This window comes from Paramisgurnus dabryanus, chromosome 10 (assembly GCF_030506205.2).
Source record: "Paramisgurnus dabryanus chromosome 10, PD_genome_1.1, whole genome shotgun sequence".
Classification (NCBI taxonomy): Eukaryota; Metazoa; Chordata; class Actinopteri; order Cypriniformes; family Cobitidae; genus Paramisgurnus; species Paramisgurnus dabryanus.
In genome coordinates, this window is record NC_133346.1 from 5,085,303 (window position 1) to 5,102,945 (window position 17,643).

Here is a 17,643-nt window from a genome sequence, read left to right on the forward strand (position 1 = left end):
AAACTGTCCCTTTATGTTTCCAGTTTAATTGTTGTTTATATTTTATTTTTAGAGTAGTTTACATATTAAATATTAAGGATAATGTCAGGGTTTCAGACTTGTAAAATGAATTCATCCAGTGCGCTAGGTGGCGACATTTATTTTCAAACGCTGCAGTCCCCATTTCAATATAAACGAATGAGAGATCGAGAGTGCTTCAAGAAGAAGGTAAGCAAATGTTCTGCTAATGAGTTTAAAATTGTTATAGTGGCAAAATAGTAGAAGTTTACCAGAGTAAATGAAACATACTGCTACAAGTAAGGAAGTCTATTAAAATTTTATATTATTATGACGTAATAAGTGAGTAAATTGTAGTACTAAAGGCCACATTTACTTTGATGGCATTGTTTTGCCACCAGAGGGAGCCAATGCACCGCATATCGGTATACATAAAAACAAGATAAAAGTTGGGTAAAAGATTTCCTATCTTTCCTATCACTGAGAGTCAGTGTCTTAAGTAGAAACTTAAATGGTCTGGGTTTAGTGTCCCAGACTTTAATTGATCAGGTAATGCAAGTTTAAATGTTATTTTTATTTGAAATTTGTGAATTAATGGCAATTGAAGATTAAAAATTATGTATAAACCATTCTTTTATTTCCCGAGAAGTTTACAGTAAATATTAAGGGGTAACATGTATAGTTTATCTGTAGCACAACTATAAACATACTTAAAACTGACATGTATACATTTATAATTAAATTATATTTATTTAATGTATAATAGATGGGAAAGGATTGAGTAATTTAACATCCACACACGTTTTTGCCTTTACAAGATTCTGCATTCTGCATCCTTTATCTTTTGTGGGATGTTGATTTGTTTAATGTTAGGATGGTGTGGCATCATCCCAGGAATGTTTCCATCTGTCTGCATGTTCACAATGATCTCTATAAGTTCCTTCACCTGTTGATGGTTTTTCTTGTTGTTGTCAAATGCAATACATCTTGAGCCACAGGTTCTGATCAGCTGTTGAAGTTTCTGATCACTTCCATTGATATATTCTGTCAAAGTTTTGTCATTCAATTTCTCTTTTCCGGTAAAAAGAATCACAGTTTTTGAAGTCACATCCTCACCAAACTCTTTCTTCAAGCGTGGCAGAACCTCTCTCACTCCATCTGTGAAACGACCCAGATGCATAACCAACAAATACACAACAGGCCTGTGCTGAATGAGCTCTTTGCAAACGCGTAACTGTTCGTCTTGATTCTTAAGATCTTCATTAAAGAAATCTGGAGTGTCTATGAGCCTGATCTTCATGTGACAGACTGTTTCTTCTTTTATATTGCAAGACTTTGTTGTCGGCATGGAACTGGCACGAGACTCAAACTGTTGCTGTCCCAGGATGGTGTTTCCTGTTGCGCTCTTTCCACTTCCTGTCCGTCCCAAAAGCACAATGGTCATGAAGCTGCTGTCTATAACAGTCATTGCTGCCGGCTGCTGATAAACTAATAGTGCACAACATTTATAAAACAATTGTTCTTTAGCTTATTGATTAAAAAAAGACATGATTTTGTTATTTCAATATTACATTTTCTTCAAAACAGTTTTTTATATATATAAAAAAATACATTACCTGATACTTTTTGTGTTTGCATTGGCTTTTCAGGATTATTTAAATAAGAAATATTACTGTATGTCCTACTACAGGAAGCAAAAGGGTAAATTATATATATCCATATTTGTTTAATTCCTGTTCATAAAAGCTATACACTATATCTCCTACCTTGTGCCACCTTGTTCAGATTGAGAAGCCTGATTCTTCTCCATAATTTCCTTTATGTGGCCCTTTAAATGTTTGACCAATTCACCTTTTGTTGTCTGTTTGTTATAAAAGCAAACTCTGTTTCCACACTCTTCTAGAAGCTGTTTATGAGAGTCATTTTTAAAAGTTATTTCCTTTAAACTTGCAGACATCTTTGTTTCAGTGTTACACAACACAATTGTGTTTTCCACCATTTGTTCTCCAAACCTCTGCTTCAGTTGGTTAAACATCTCTAACTCCTTTGAAGACACCTTATTTTCTTTCAATACCAGGAGGAAAACATGAGATCCTGTATATGATGGATTCAACATCTCTATGCTGTCTGTTATTGGATCTGAGTTGAAAGGGTATGGAGTTTTGATGATGACAACATTCTCATCTTCTACTTTCCCCATATTTATCTCACATTTGATGATTTCTTGACGAAATGGCTCTGTTTCAATGATGATGTTTCCTATCAGACATTTGCATTTGTTGCTCTTTCCCAGCAACATGACAGTCGTGTATTGACCTGAAGATGCCCGAACATTTTCCTCTGTTATGAAATAAATAATGCAAGTGTTAATAACATAAAACCAATCAAAACACTTCCGTATTCTTGTATAAGCTTATAATTTCAGGGATGTGTGGTGGAACCAATATCTGAATCTGTGGACAACTTAAAATAAGTTTGGTAAGTGCAGGAATTGTGTTATGTTGCCTTAATAGATTACATTTAAATGGGTTACATTATAAAGATGTAAAATAAGTCTTTGGTGTTCCCAAAGTGCTCATGTGAAGTTTTAGCTCAAAATACCACACAGTTAATTTATTATAACAGGACAAAATTGATATTTTGTAGTCTTAGCAAAAATGTACCATTTTTAGATGTGTCCTTTAAAATGCAAATGGGCTGATGAAATGCAAACACTGTTCGCAATGATGGTGGTTTGTTGCAATTGAAATTCAATTGTGCTGTCAATTATTTTCTCTCTCTCTTTCTGTCTCTGCACTCAGTGGCGGTGCCGTGGTTGGATAGTTCAGATTAAGGGGCGGTATTATTTTAATTGTCCTAACCTACCTCACAAAACAGGCGAAGTCTGAATAACCAAATTTTTCACATGCTTGCAAAAAATGTTAATCAAAACAAAGTTACTGCGGTGTTCTTTTGCACGTTTTCTAGGTTGATAGAAGCACTGGGGACCCAATTATAGCACATAAACATGGAAAAAGTCAGATTGTAGCTGCTTTAATAAGTAAATGCTCCTATCGGTCAAAAACTTTACTGTTTACTGATAACACTGTTATCGCTAATAATACATTTACTAGCAGTAACAGTTCCCCCTTAATTCCCTGTTTGTGAATGTTTGTTTGGTATTGATCTGGCAACCTTTGTTTTAGCAACCCAGATCCACCTGTCAATTGCCATAGTGCTTACAAATAAATAAGAAATGAAACATGATCTCATTCTCTTAGATGATAGAGGAATGGCAATATCTGTAAAATACCTGTACACTTAAGCTCCTGCTCCATCGGTTCAGTGTCTTCAATCATTTCAGACATGCTAAATGAAAAAAGTTTAGTTATAGCAAGAAAGAATATATACTTTTTGCAAATTATCACAACACAGTTAAATATTTGTCTAATGTTTGCATTGTGTGTGTCTCATATGTCTTACTTGTCATCATCAGATGCAATGCTGGTTGATTCATAATCCTGCTTCTGCATTTCATCCCATGTTCTCATTATCTGTTTGATGAGCTCAGTATCATTTATCCCTTTATTCTTCTTGTGTATACAAACTCTCTTTCTGCACTCATGCAGAAGTTGTTTGAGTTTCTCATCAGCTCGCTCATATAGCCCTAAACTTTCATCTCTATGACTAACCAGCACAATGACTGTGTTTTCCACCATTGTCTCTCCAAATCTCGCTTTTAGTTGTTTGAACATCCCTACTTCTGTTTGTGTCCGCGTGACCTCCTGCAGTACCAAGAGAAACACCCGTGGACCTGCATATGATGGGTTCAGCTCTTCTCTCGTCGCTTTTGATTTTGGAGTCAGCAAATGAAAATGATCTGGGGTGTTGATAATGCAGATTGATTGATCATCTCCTTGTTTCAGCCATATATCCATTTCTTTTTCAGCATCAAAGCAATCTTCTTGGAGAATTGCATTGCCTATCATACACTTGTCTTCGCTGTTTATTCCCACCAGTACCATTGTGATGACTTTACGAGATTGCTGAACTATTTCCTCTGCTATAACATAAAAAACAAAATAACAATTCACATGTGATGCAATGTGATGGCAATATCAAGCAACTTACAAATGAGGAAAACAATGGAAGCAATCACATCAACTCACAGTACATGAAGTAAAAATTTTTTGTTAAATTGTTAAATTTTGTTAAAATGCTTATGGTTAACAAACTGTGAACTAACTAGACCCGGCACAATATGATTGCAACAATAGGAAATTGATAAAAACACAGGCAATCGAAACCGAGCGCGAAACCATACAGGGATGTATCCATCTGCTTTGATTTTACTTTTTTCTGCAACTTAAGGGATTTGTTAGATATTTCTGCTTTTAAAAGTCTAGTCAATGTTTGATGACTAATACCATTGAATGAGATCTCTGTAAGGTCGGAGTAGTCTGCCATGGGCTCATGCAGGTTATCGCGGGTATTAATTAGAACAATGGTTCTTAAGGTAAATAATTAGAATTAGAAGACATGATTAATTTTATTACTTCAAAATCTGACAACTACATGTTCTTAATACATTTGAGATAAAAAAAATGTTTTACCTGATATTATATTTAGTGCTGGTGTTAGCATGGTCTTCATATAAATATTTGCAGGAGAAATATTATTGTATGTCCTATAGGATACAAAAGAGCAAATTTATGATTGATTGATTTAATAATTAATTTAATTCCTTTTCATATATATAAATATATATCTCCTACCTTTCTTCTACAGATTGAGAAGCCCGATTCTTCTCCATAATTATCTTTGTGTAGTACATCAGTTGTTTGACAAGTTCATTTTTTGTTGTTTGTTTGTTGTAAAGGTAAAATCTGTTACCACACTCTTCTAGAAGCTGTTTATGAGAGACACGTTTGAAGGTCACACTAGATTTGTCCATTGATCCTGAAGACAGCTTCATTTCTTTGTTACATAACACAATTGTATTTCCCACCATTTGTTCCCCAAACCTTTGCTTCAGTTGGGTAAACATCTCTTTCTCTTCAGGAGACACTTTATTTTCTTTCAGTATCAAGAGGAATACACGAGGACCTGCGTATGATGGCTTCAACAGCTCTATGCTGTCAATCATTGGATCTGAATTGAAAGGGTATGGAGTTTTGATGATAGAAACACTTTCATTGGCCACTTTCCCCATGTTTGTCTCACAAGTGACTTCTTCTGAATGAAATTTTTCTTTCCCAAAAATGATGTTTCCTATCAGACATTTGCATTTGTTGTTCTTTCCCAGCAACACCATTGTGATGTAGTCACCTGAAGATGCCTGGACATTTTCCTCTGTGGTGAATTAAAGAGCGTTAAAATCAGAAAAACCTTCTTTATATTTGCAGACATGAATACAATTTACATTAACTTAGTGACAGTTCCCCTTGAAAATCAGTTTACAGGTTATCCTGTTTGACGTTAACCCAGCAACCTATGATTTAGCAGCCCAGATCATTAACCATTACACTGCTGGGATTAAATATGGCTGTTTATTTGGAGACTTGCTATTGGCTGTTGTTTTTGGATAAATAATGACTGAGTCTTAGAAAGGTTTATAGGGGGCTATTTTGTGAATGTTTTTACTATTAAAATAATTGTCTAAAGATAATGGGGCGGTTTTCTAGTCCCAAAATAAAATTATTTTAAAAAGTGTCTTAAGATATATCAGTGCCATTGTTTTGTCTCAAGATGCACATCAGAATAAATTTTTCTATGTTTGTAAAAACTACTTAAATGTCCTAATATAACCACGGCCTAGTCCTCGTTTAATTATGTATTATGTTATTTACTAGCAACAGTTTGTTCAAGCCCTTGACTCTGTGAAACTTCACGTGCTGTGTCTCATTTTATTACGCTAGCACAACAAAGGATGTAATAGGCTTCTGAAGCATGCAGAATGTGCACATTAAAAGTTATAGCATGCAAACATTAAAATTAGTGAAAGACCGATATATCGGCTGACCGCTGATGAAACAAATCGGCTAAGGCTGATGAAACAAAAATCGGCATCGGCACTGAAAAATCCATATCGGTCGATCCCTAATTAAACACAATGTGTAAATTGCCATTGTCGCCAATAATAGCAAAAACAGCACTCGCAAATTAATATTTCTTGTTGCCAATGCGACCATTTAGGCGCACATCTGAAGCCCTGTTAAAACGTCAAATGTTGGGGGGGACAATTTGGTCGTTTTAATTATTGGAGGGCATGCAGAAATATAAATTGAGCATTAGCGTTAAGGCCATTTATTTCACTGTATAGTGTGTGATTTTGTCACATTCTTAATTTATAAAGATATTTTTTTCTGAGGCTTTTTGTGCTTTTAGCAAAGGACCTCAGAGACGGAAATTAAACTCGGGTCGCCGTGAGCACCGTGGTGATATCCTGTATCGACTGTCGGTGCACTAACCACAAAACTATAAGCACTGACTGTCACATTCTATAATTTAAATGATAGAGAAAGGAAAAATCCTTAGGTTATACCTTTGTTTTCATCCATCTGCTTCATCAGTTCAGTGTTGGCAACATTCTTATACAGGCTTAAAGAGTAAAAGGACAGTACAGGTCTAGTTAGTTTTATAACAGAAATTCAGGTTAAAAATGCAAGTCTCAAATTTTACAACACAGAGGGTTAGGTTTAGGGATTGGGCAAAGGAATTGAATATACAGTTTGTACAACATCGAAGTCATTATGTCTATGGAAAGTTCCCATTAAACATTAAAACCTGTGTGTGTGCACGTGTGTGTCTTACTTGTCATCATCAGATGCAGTGTTGGTTGATTCGTGATCCAGCTTCTGCATTTGATCACATATCTCCATTATCTGTTTGATGAGCTCAGTATTATTTATGCCTTTATCTTTCTTGTGAACACAAACTCTATTTCTGCACTCATCCACAAGTTTTTTGAGTTTCTCATCAGCTCGCTCATATAGCTCTTTAAAACTTTCCCCTCTTTCACTAATCAGCACAATGATTGTGTTTTCTACCATTGTCTCTCCAAATCTCACTTTCAGTTGGCGAAACAACTCTGCTTCTTTTTGTGTCAGCTTGTCCTCCTGCAGTACCAAGAGAAACACACGTGGACCTGGATATGATGGCTTCAGCTCTTCTCTGGGGTCTTTTGATTTTGAGTTCAGCCACTCTAATTTATCTGGAGTGTTGATAACGTAGACTAATTGATCATCTACTTGTTTCAGCTTTGCCCGCATTTCATTTTCAGCATCAAAGCAATCTTCTTGGACAATTGCATTGCCTATCGTACACTTGTCTTCGCTGTTTATGCCCAGCAGCACCATAATGATGTCTTTACAAGATTGATGGACATTTGCATACTCTGCTATAACAAAAAACAAAATAATAATTTTCCTGTGATGCGATATGATGGAGTTTAGGGATAGCTCACCCAAAAATATAAATTCTGTCATCATTTTCTCACCCTAATGTTGTTCTAAACTTGTGTGTTTTTTATTTTAATGGACCTAAAATAAGATATTTTGATAAATGATGATAAGCACACAGCTGATTGGAACCATTGACTTGAAAAATATTATGGAAGTATTGTGATAAATAATAAAAAAGCTATTTTAATAAATGATGATAATCACACAGATGATGGTACTCATTGAATTCCATTGTATTTTTTATTCCTACTATGAAAGTCAATGGTTACTATCAGCTGTGTGCTTATCATCATTTATCAGAATATCTTCTTTTGTGTTCATCAGAAAAAAGAAAATCAGAAAGAGATTAAGAACAACATAATACGGGTGAACTATGCCTTTAAGTCTTAAAAAATGTAATGTTATTACTTCTACAATAAGTTTTAGAAATATCTGGGAATACACAAAAAGGGCCAATGCCCACTGTTACTTTTTCTATCACCTTTTCTTATAAGCCTGCTGCGTGCAGAAGTGTGCAGCACAATAATAAGTAAAAGACCCAGTAAAAGGGGTCTAGTGACGCTCATGCTTATCATAATTACTTTGAGCCATTAACTTAATTCACAAGAAAACAGAAAGTAATTATAAAAAAGTAAAGCATACAATAATCACACAATACTTACTTTGTGACATGTTGAATTCTGGTTTCACAAATAAATTATTTACACAGAAAAATCATGATACGATTGAAAACAGATCCTAAGTAGCCTAAATGAAAGTGAAAATCAACTCTTCTAGGAGAAAATGGGCTTGGCCACGTCTGGTAAAACGCCTTAAGTGTTTTGAACATCAACAAGTTTGTCAAGATTGTTGCAGGTTCTGAACCTTCACTGCACTTGTTTATTTTTAAATCATTTTAATGAGTTGTGTTTCTAATAATAGCGATTGTAAGTAATATTGTTATCGTGCCTTTTATCCTGAAATAGCACAGCTCCTCCATTGTGTGTGTTTATGGGGCACTCACTCACCTGGACCAATATGGCGGGGCCGTTGACCTATTGCAGTAACACATTTTTTCTGATATTTAATTACACAGAATTTATGATACATTTATGTGTTTTATAAAATGTCAAAAAAACTGTGGCACCTCTGGTACCCCCCAGAGGGCCACAAACCCCAGTTTGAGAACCACTGCATTAAGAAACATTAAAATACAACACATTTTTTTTTCTTCATTTAAGCATGTCTTTATTCATGATTTGCCATGTAAAGTTTACTCTGAGTCTGTAGATTAATTTATTGATTCAGTGACGCATCATTATTTAATTTATTAATTTTGTGTAGAGCAAACTAAACTCCGCCCTCTTGCGGTGAGTTGTGGGTAATATCACCCGTTTGCGTGTCCATTGATCTACACTTCGTATTTTCGCCTAAAACAGTGGACAATCCGGGTATCTAGGAACTTTATGGATACTCATTTTAACATAGTATGATTTGGGACACCAATTCTAATTTCAAATACTATTTAGGATAGATAGTATGCAGATTGGGATTTGGGACGCATGACTGTTTCGAAAGCAGCTGATCAGGATTGATTTTGGCCTTAAAACCCAATACTTGTTTTTATTCATTTATTTGCTGTGAGTTTTAACTGTGCTTAATTTAATCTTACAAAATATTTTTGTGTTTAGTTATGTAGTTTGGATTCAATATTTCATGCTTTGCCACTAGAGGGAGCCAATGAACCACAAGTTGTTGTAGGCTATAGGTATTTGCCGCTTGGTTAAAAACAAGATAAACGTTTTAACCTACTAAGACATGTTTGCACCATAAAAGTTAATTCTGTGTAACTGGAACCTGTTGTACACAAACATGAACAAATACATTGCTTCATGTTCTTAGAAAAATATTTGGTTATTATATTTATTGGTTCTTCCTAACCCCAAAATAGCTTTAAGAAATCTGAAAAAAAAAGACCAACCAAATCCTGGGTCTTAGGAAGTTAAATTTGTGTTTTCTCAAAATATTTTAATATCGGTTATCAGATATTTCCTAGCACTGAGAGTAAATGTCTTAAGAAGAAACTAAAATGGCCAGGGTTAAGTTGCCCAGGCTTTTAATTGATCAGGTAATGCAAGTTTAAAAGTTTTTTATTTTTATTTCAATCTTGTAAATGTAAAGGCAATAAAAAGATTCAAACTTTAATAGCCACTATTTATCTTTTATTCTCAAAGAAATTTACAGTAAATATTAAGAGATAACATGTATGGTTTATTGTAGCATAACTACCAGCATTCCTAAAATTGACATGCACATTTATCTTTATATTATATGATTATTTCATGTATGTAGGTGTTTAGTAGATGGTAAAGAATTAAATAATTTAACATCCACACACATTTTGCTTTACAGGATTCTGCATTCTGCATCCTTTATCTTTTGTGGGATGTTGATTTGTTTAATGTTAGGATGGTGTGGCATCATCCCAGGAATGTTTCCATCTGTCTGCATTTTCACAATGATGTCAATAAGTTCCTTCACCTGTTGATGGTTTTTCTTGATGTTGTCAAATGCAACACATCTTGAGCCACAGGTTCTGATCAGCTGTTGAAGTTCCTGATCACTTCCATTGATATAATCTGACAAAGTTTTATCATTCAATTTCTCTTTTCCAGTGAAAAGAATAACAGTTTTTGAAGTCACGTCCTCACCAAACTCTTTCTTCAAGCGTGGCAGAACCTCTCTCTCTCCATCTGTGAAACGACCCAGATGCATAACCAACAAATACACAACAGGCCTGTGCTGAATGAGCTCTTTGCAAACACGTAACTGTTCGTCTTGATTCTTAAGATCTTCATTAAAGAAATCTGGGGTGTCTATGAGCCTGATCTTCATGTGACAGACTGTTTCGTCTTTTACATCGCAAGACTTTGTTATCGCCACGGAACTGGCACGAGACTCAAACTGTTGCTGTCCCAGGATGGTGTTTCCTGTTGCGCTCTTTCCACTTCCTGTCTGTCCCAAAAGCACAATGGTCATGAAGCTGCTGTCCATAACATTCATTGCTGCCGGTTGCTGATAAACTGATAGTGTGCAACATTAATTACAACAATGGTTCTTTATCTAAGACGTCATGATTAAATTTGTTATTTCAAAATTACATTTTCTTTAAAATATATATTTTTTTTAATAAATTACCTGATACGTTTTGTGTTTGAATTGGCTCTTCGGGAATATTTAAATAAGAAATGTTACTGTATGTCCTACAGGAAGCAAAAGAGTAAATTATATATATAAGATCTATATTATATATATATATATTTTTTTAATATATAGTTTAATTCCTGTTCATAACAACTATACATTATATCACCTACCTTGTGCCACCTTGTGCAGATTGAGAAGCCTGATTCTTCTCCATAATTTCCTTTATGTGGTACTTTAAATGTTTGACCAGTTCACCTTTTGTTGTCTGTTTGTTATAAAAGCAAACTCTGTTTTCACACTCATCTAGAAGCTGTTTATGAAATTCATTTTTAAAAGTTATTTCCTTTAAACTTGCAGACAGCTTTGTTTCAGTGTTACACAACACAATTGTGTTTTGCACCATTTGTTCTCCAAATCTCTGCTTCAGCTGGTTAAACATGTCTATCTCTTTTAAAGATGCCTTATTTTCTTTCAATACCAGGAGAAATACATGAGATCCTGCGTATGATGGCTTCATCAGCTCTATTCTGTCTGTCATTGGATCTGAGTCGAAAGGGTATGGAGTTTTAATTATGACAACATTCTCATCTTCTACTTTTCCCATAATTTTCTCACATGCATCAATTTGTACATGAAATGCCTCTTTTTCAAGGATGATGTTTCCTATCAGACATTTGCATTTGTTGTTCTTTCCCAGCAACACCACAGTCATGTATTGACCTGAAGGTGCTTGAACATTTTCCCCTGTGATGAAATAAAAAATATTCAAAGTGTTAAAATCACAAATGTTATGTTACTAGGATATTTATAGAACATTGCAGGACATGATTACAATTCAGATATTTCTTATAGCGAATGTTTCCCTTGAAATTAGTTTACTGGCCACCCTGTTTAAAATGATTCAGGCAACCTTTGATCTAGCAGCCCAGATCCTTTACCATTACAGTGCTGGGATTAAGTATGGGTCAAGTTTGTTGAAAGTGATGTGAAAGATGCAAGTTTGATGAAGAGCTTAACATCATAACATTCTCTTAATTCCTAACACATTAGCCTGGGGTAAACACACCTGTGTGGTTGCATATTTCATACCCACTGTGACAAAAAATAACAGCTGCACATTGCTGGAATTGCTAATGGTTAACTTAAACTTAAATGTTGTATAACAGGATAAAGTGCGATTCATATATCTGTGTATTACAGATTTATACTACTGCATTATTACCACGTTTACATGCACCCTCGTAATGCGATTATAATGGGATTTTGGTAATATTGCGATAATACTTTACCTCATGTAAACACAATATTTTGATAAAAATAATGCGATTAATGGTACCGCACTAACAGCCGTGTGTGAGTGTTTTTGTCACACACCTTAATCGCAAATTCGTTTTAAACTTCACATTTAGAAGATTCCCCTAAACTCTATCAACACGACTCGCTGTTTATACGGAAACAGCTCAAATAATGTGACAGCAGTGTATAAAACTGTTATAGGCACTGTTATAATATTTCTGTCTTCATCACGGCACCGAATAACGAAATGCGTCCATTTTTATCTGACGAGAGGGGTTCTAGCAGACCAATCACAGCCCTTGCAGCCTGCAATAGATCTGATGCGTTGCTAAATTTTTTGAGAGCTTTTAGTTAGGCTAACCTCCGGTTAGGCTAATCACCACCTTTCTGTGTAGCCTATGGCATACAATTGATGCAGAAGTATACATTTGGCTTAAAGGCGTAGTGCACATTTGAAAGCCAATGTTGATATTTGAAATCACCTAAACATACATGCCCTTACCCGAATAGAATCTGGACCTTCTGCTGATAGACCCGCCCCACACACACGCAACCCAGGCAAGGATGTCGGTTAGTAGACACGCACCTTATTGCTGATTGGCTACAAGTGTGTTTTGGTAGTCGGCCCGACTCCCTTTTCCAAGAGTTTTTCAAACATTGTGCACTCCGCCTTTAAGCGTTAAGGCCATTTATACCAGTGACCTTACTAGCAGGTTATGATAAACATTTTGACACATTTTTTCACATTCTTTAATTTAGATGATACAGTGCAAAATCTTTAAAATACCTTTGTTTTCATCTGCCTGCTTCATCAGTGAAGTGTCATTAACATCCTCATACACGCTAAAAGAGTAGAATGACATACAGTTTCCGTTAGTTTTACAAAAGAAAGAAATTTGGTCCCCATGACCAAGGCTGTAACCTCAATAGTCATTGAGGGGGACATGTCCTCCCCAGTAATTAGAAACACCCAAATTGCCCCCCCCCATATTTGATGTTTTTAATACATATAGCCCTGAATGTTTTGGTCCCCCCCAATGTTCAAGGAGTATGTATGCCCTTGCGTATTAGAAAACAGCTTATAAAAAATTTAATCATGTTTATTTGAAAATCCAAACTATCATAACGTTTCCTATGAGGGTTAGGGAAAAGGGGATATAATATGCAGTTTGTACAGCATAGAAGTCATTACGTGTGTGTGTGTGTGTGTGTGTGTGTGTGTGTGTGTGTGTGTCATGTCTTACTTGTTATCACCAGAGTTGGTTGATTCATGATCCTGTGTCTTTTTTTGATCACATATCTCCATCAGCTTTTCGGTCAGCTCAGGATACTTCATGCTTTCATTATTCTTGTTAACCCAAACTTTCTTTTCAAACTCGGTCAAAAATTTTTTGAGGTTCTCATCAGCTTGCTCATATGCCTCTTTAAAACTTTCCTCTTTGTTACTTACCAGCACAACGATTGTGTTTTCTACCATTTTCTCTCCAAACCTTTCCTTTAGCTGGGTTATTGTTTCTTCTTGAAAGGCTTCATTTTCCTGCACTACCAAGAGGAATATTCGAGGATCTGTGTATGATGGGTTCATCTCCTCCATACTGTGTGCTGCAGGTGGATCTGAATGGAGAGAGTCTGGAGTTTTGATGATAACAACACTCTTATCTGCTACTCTTCCTCTATTACTCTCACAGTCTTTTGACTTGAATTGTTTTTCTCCAAGGATAATGTTTCCTATCAGACATTTGTCGTCGTTGTTCTTTCCCAGCAACAACACTGTGATGTTTTCACCGGCTGATGGACAGTCATATTCCACTGTGATGAATTCACAAAATGTTGAAGTATAAAATACTATTTACATATTTTAATTATTATGACACATTTAGTCCATCAAGATAATCTTCACAAATGAAAACATATTTCGGTAACAACCGAAGCGTGTTCACAAAAAAGTTCATTTCCAGCTTACACTGTATGATGTAGTGCTTCGTCTCTATCGTCTCATCTTCACTATGTCTCGTACTATACATCATACTTAATACGCTAAAAGCGCACTCTATCGTGAATATGCGTCGGCCTTTACCGAAAGCTATAGTTTGTTAAGTTTTAAATATCAATATCTTTCTTACAAAATCACATTGCCCTCTGAAGGCCTTTGTTAACCCCCAATAGCCGTGTTAATTACTTCTGTGAAGGATAGTCGATATTTATTGGATTCAAATCGGAAGCACCATTTGCTACCATTACAAAGCTTGGAAGAGCCAGGACATTTTCTAAAATAACTTCAATTGTGTTTGTCAGAAAAAAGATGATCATATACATCAAGGATGACTTGATGGTGAGTAAATCATGTAGGGGCGGTTTCCCAGACAGGGCTTGAGCCTAGTCCCAGACTAACTTAAATGTTAGTGTTGTCTTGATCTAAAACAACTTGCTCTGACATATCTTAAAATTTATCAGTGCAAGTGTTGTGTCTCAAGATGCACACCAGTAATGTTTATTTATAAATTATGCTTTTATAAATGACTTAAATATCCTCATTTAACTAAGGCCTATAGTCCTGGTTTAGGCCAATCCCTGTCCGTCAGGTGTTTAACCAAAACCACATTCAAAAAAACACTGTGTTAGGAAGAAAATGCTAAAAATATTTTTGGGTTTTGGCTACAAAAATATGTCATCCCTGCACCTCTATATCTGTATGTATAGCAATCTCTTTGGGGCTGTTTACACTTGGTATTAAGATGTGTTTTCATCGATCGGATCACAAGTGGACGAGAGAGACACATTACGTTTACACCTGGTATTTAAATCCGTCTCTTTTGCCCACTTTCGACCGCTTCTGTCCTGAATACTGTGAGGGGGTGGTCTGTGAGACGGTGGGCGAGTCTCTCTGCTGTCATTCAAACGCGAGCGGGAGTAATTATGAGTTTATATGGATGCCAGCTAATATTATGTCGGAGTCCACTGCTTGTTTAGCAAGTAAACAGGCTGCACAGAGTTTTGTACGTGTGTATGTAAGAGCTTTCTCTGAATTTTCAGCGCAATTGATGAAATAGGATTGCGCAACTTTCACACGCTTTCAAAACGAAACTACGGAGATCAGCCGCTTTAGTTTTATCAATGAAAGGCTAAAAATAGCGCTCTTCACGTGTTCACGCCAGAAGTCAAAAAAAGACGTAAAACTTGTGTTTAATACCTCAGATTAGATAAATGGGCGAAGAAAAGGTGGTCGCATGTGGTTGTTCGAACACATTCAACCACATGTGCGTTCCGCAACTCCAAAGCCATCCGATCGAAAGTGGTTTCGACTACCTCTGGATGTGGTTGAAAGTGGTCGAAAGTGGACGAGCTCCAAACGTTTTGAACATCGTTTACACCTGGCATGTTAATGCCAAGTGTAAACTCTTCAACTCTTAATGTTTATGTTAGATAAAGTAAAAAGGGGCAGGGCTTTAAGGAAGCATAAAGATGTAAAGCCTGGAGGAAACACATCTGTAAGGTTGCATGGAAAACATTTAATATCCCACTGTGACAAAAACCTGCAGCCAAAACATTGGTTGAACTGGTTATGGTTAGCCTAACCTTAAATGTTTTCTAACGTTGTTAGTGTTTACAGTAAACTACTTTAGTGTACTCTGACTTAACCGGCAGATAAAATTATTAACACATTGTTTTTTTCTTTTAAATAATACAGAAAGTAGGGGTGTAACGATTAACCGTACAAATGCGGGTTTTCTCAATGAATGAATTTGAATGAATTACGGTAAAATCCCGGCACATCCCAAAGCCAGGGGGCGCTCTCATGCAGAAACTCCCTTTGTTCCACAGAAGAAGTAGCATTACAAACGCTGTTCCAGGAAATGTCTACAGGAATTAGTTTCAGGTATTTTCATGATAATAAAGAATATTTTGAATGATTTATATTTAACGAGTGTTGCTTTTTTAAATGCATGTTATAAATGACTCCGACTCAATGATTTTAGATTGATAAGGACTTCTTACTGACCAAATGCCTGTGCATGAAACAAAGAATCGCAGCCTTGCGATTCAGAATTGATTTCAGACAGGCATTTTTATGAGACACGCAATTTAATCGTTACATCCCTAAAATGAAGGGCAAAATCTATAAGATGTACCTTTATTTTCATCTGTGTGCTTCGTCTTTTCAATTGTCTCATTCATGCTACAGAAGTAAAATGACATTACAGGTTTAGTTATAGCTTTACAAGAGAGAGAGAAAGAAATTTCAGGTCAAAGTCTTGTTTCTCAAAAATGTTTCACTTGAAGGTCACAATACAGGTAAATGTTTGTGTGTGTCATATATCTTACTTGTCATCCCCAGATGCAGTGTTGGTTGATTCTTGATTTCTCTTCTGCATTTCATCCCATGTTCTCATTATCTGTTTGATGAGCTCTGTATCATTTATGCCTTGATTCTTCTTATGAACACAAACTCTATTTCTGCACTCATCCAGAAGTTTTTTGAGTTTCTCATCAGCTCGCTCATTTAGCTCTAAACTTTCCTCTCTGTCACTAACCAGCACAACGATTGTGTTTTCTACCATTGTCTCTCCAAATCTCACTTTCATTAGGCGGAACAACTCTGCTTCTTTTTGTGTCCGCATGTCCCCCTTTAGTACCAAAAGAAACACACGTGGACCTGGATATGATAGCTTCAGCTCTTCTCGGGTGTCTTTTGATTTTGAGGTCAGCCACTCTAATTTATCTGGAGTGTTGATAACGAAGATTGATTGATCATCTACTTCTTTCAGCCTTGCCCGCGTTTCATTTTCAGCATCAAAGCAATCTTCTTGGACAATTGCATTGCCTATCATACACTTGTCTTCGCTGTTTATTCCCAGCAGCACCATAATGATGTCTTTACGAGATTGATGGACATTTGCATACTCTGCTATAACAAATTTAAAAAAAAATAATTCACATGTGATGCAATGTTATGGCTCCATTTTCCTAAGCTGGAGAGGGATCAATTAACTTAATTTATAAAAAAAAATCTATAAAAATACTGAAACACAGAAAAGGAAAGCATACAAGTAACTTACAAAAACATTACAAAAATAAACTTACTTTGTGACATGCTGAATTCTGGTTTCACAAATAATTGATGAGCACAGTAAAAATCATAACACTTTTCTCCAGCCCTTTACACAGGAGAGATCCTAAGTAAATGAAAGTGAAAATCAACTTGTCTTTAATGCAGGAGAAAATGGGCTTGGCCATGTCTCGTAAAACACGTCAAGTCACTTATTGTGTAGGTAACAGCTGCAGTATTTATCTTTGTTGCAGGTTCTTAATCTGTACACGGCTGCTGTTGTTGCATGCATGCATGATTAAAGGCTTTTGATGAAACATCCTCATAATTACAGAGGATAGGAATAATATTTATATGCTGCTGCAAGAGAACCCCCATAGCAGATCTAGGCAGGTGGTGCTGAGGGAGGAGGGGGGATGAGATAAACCAGGACAGAACAAACATATAAGGATCACATTGATAGAAAAGGAATATTGCTTTATTTACTTTAAAAATGCTGGATTTTTTCAACCCAGCGTTTGGTCGAAAAGCCCAGCACCTTGGGTTGTAATTTTGGGTTATTTTTAACCCATTGTTGGGTTAAAATTGACATTTTCTAGGTTAATCCAACAGCTTGACCTGTCTCAAAATCTGACATATCACCTGCATAATTTATTGCATCTAAACAGAAATGCT

The 17,643-nt window shown here is 35.9% G+C and overlaps 2 protein-coding genes across 4 annotated transcripts; both read right to left on the minus strand.

Annotated features, from left to right (window-relative positions):
• Window positions 1-603: 603 nt before the first annotated feature.
• On the minus strand, window positions 604-17,104 carry LOC135743635 (GTPase IMAP family member 8-like). Of its 3 annotated transcripts, none has more exons than XM_065261417.2 (8): window positions 17,004-17,104; window positions 16,245-16,827; window positions 16,052-16,098; window positions 13,166-13,730; window positions 12,709-12,764; window positions 10,796-11,369; window positions 10,617-10,681; window positions 604-1,485 (listed from the first exon to the last, which is right to left on the minus strand). In XM_065261417.2, exons 1-8 carry the CDS (start codon window positions 17,011-17,013, stop codon window positions 809-811), a joined length of 2,577 nt encoding a protein of 858 aa, XP_065117489.1. In that variant the 5' UTR covers window positions 17,014-17,104; the 3' UTR covers window positions 604-808. The 3 variants fall into 3 exon arrangements, with proteins under 3 accessions (XP_065117489.1, XP_065117483.1, XP_065117495.1); XM_065261411.1 differs by lacking the exon at window positions 604-1,485 and adding an exon at window positions 9,624-10,501; XM_065261423.1 differs by lacking the exon at window positions 604-1,485 and adding an exon at window positions 9,624-10,501 and having other exon boundaries at window positions 16,245-16,824; window positions 17,004-17,090.
• LOC135746542 (GTPase IMAP family member 8-like) lies at window positions 1,760-8,202 on the minus strand. Its single transcript, XM_065265153.1, has 8 exons — window positions 8,102-8,202; window positions 6,790-7,375; window positions 6,521-6,576; window positions 4,752-5,328; window positions 4,590-4,663; window positions 3,460-4,039; window positions 3,290-3,345; window positions 1,760-2,337 (listed from the first exon to the last, which is right to left on the minus strand). Exons 1-8 carry the CDS (start codon window positions 8,109-8,111, stop codon window positions 1,760-1,762), a joined length of 2,517 nt encoding a protein of 838 aa, XP_065121225.1. The 5' UTR covers window positions 8,112-8,202.
• Window positions 17,105-17,643: the final 539 nt, after the last annotated feature.

Coding starts and splice junctions, on each gene's coding strand:
- LOC135743635 (XM_065261417.2), bottom strand. Junction 11,370..12,708: donor GCAGGCAGATGAAAACAAAG/GTATTTTAAAGA, acceptor ATTTCATCACAG/GGGAAAATGTTCAAGCACCT. Junction 10,682..10,795: donor TCTGCACAAGGTGGCACAAG/GTAGGTGATATA, acceptor TGCTTCCTGTAG/GACATACAGTAACATTTCTT.
- LOC135746542 (XM_065265153.1), bottom strand. Junction 5,329..6,520: donor GCAGATGGATGAAAACAAAG/GTATAACCTAAG, acceptor AATTCACCACAG/AGGAAAATGTCCAGGCATCT. Junction 2,338..3,289: donor GCAGGAGCTTAAGTGTACAG/GTATTTTACAGA, acceptor ATTTCATAACAG/AGGAAAATGTTCGGGCATCT.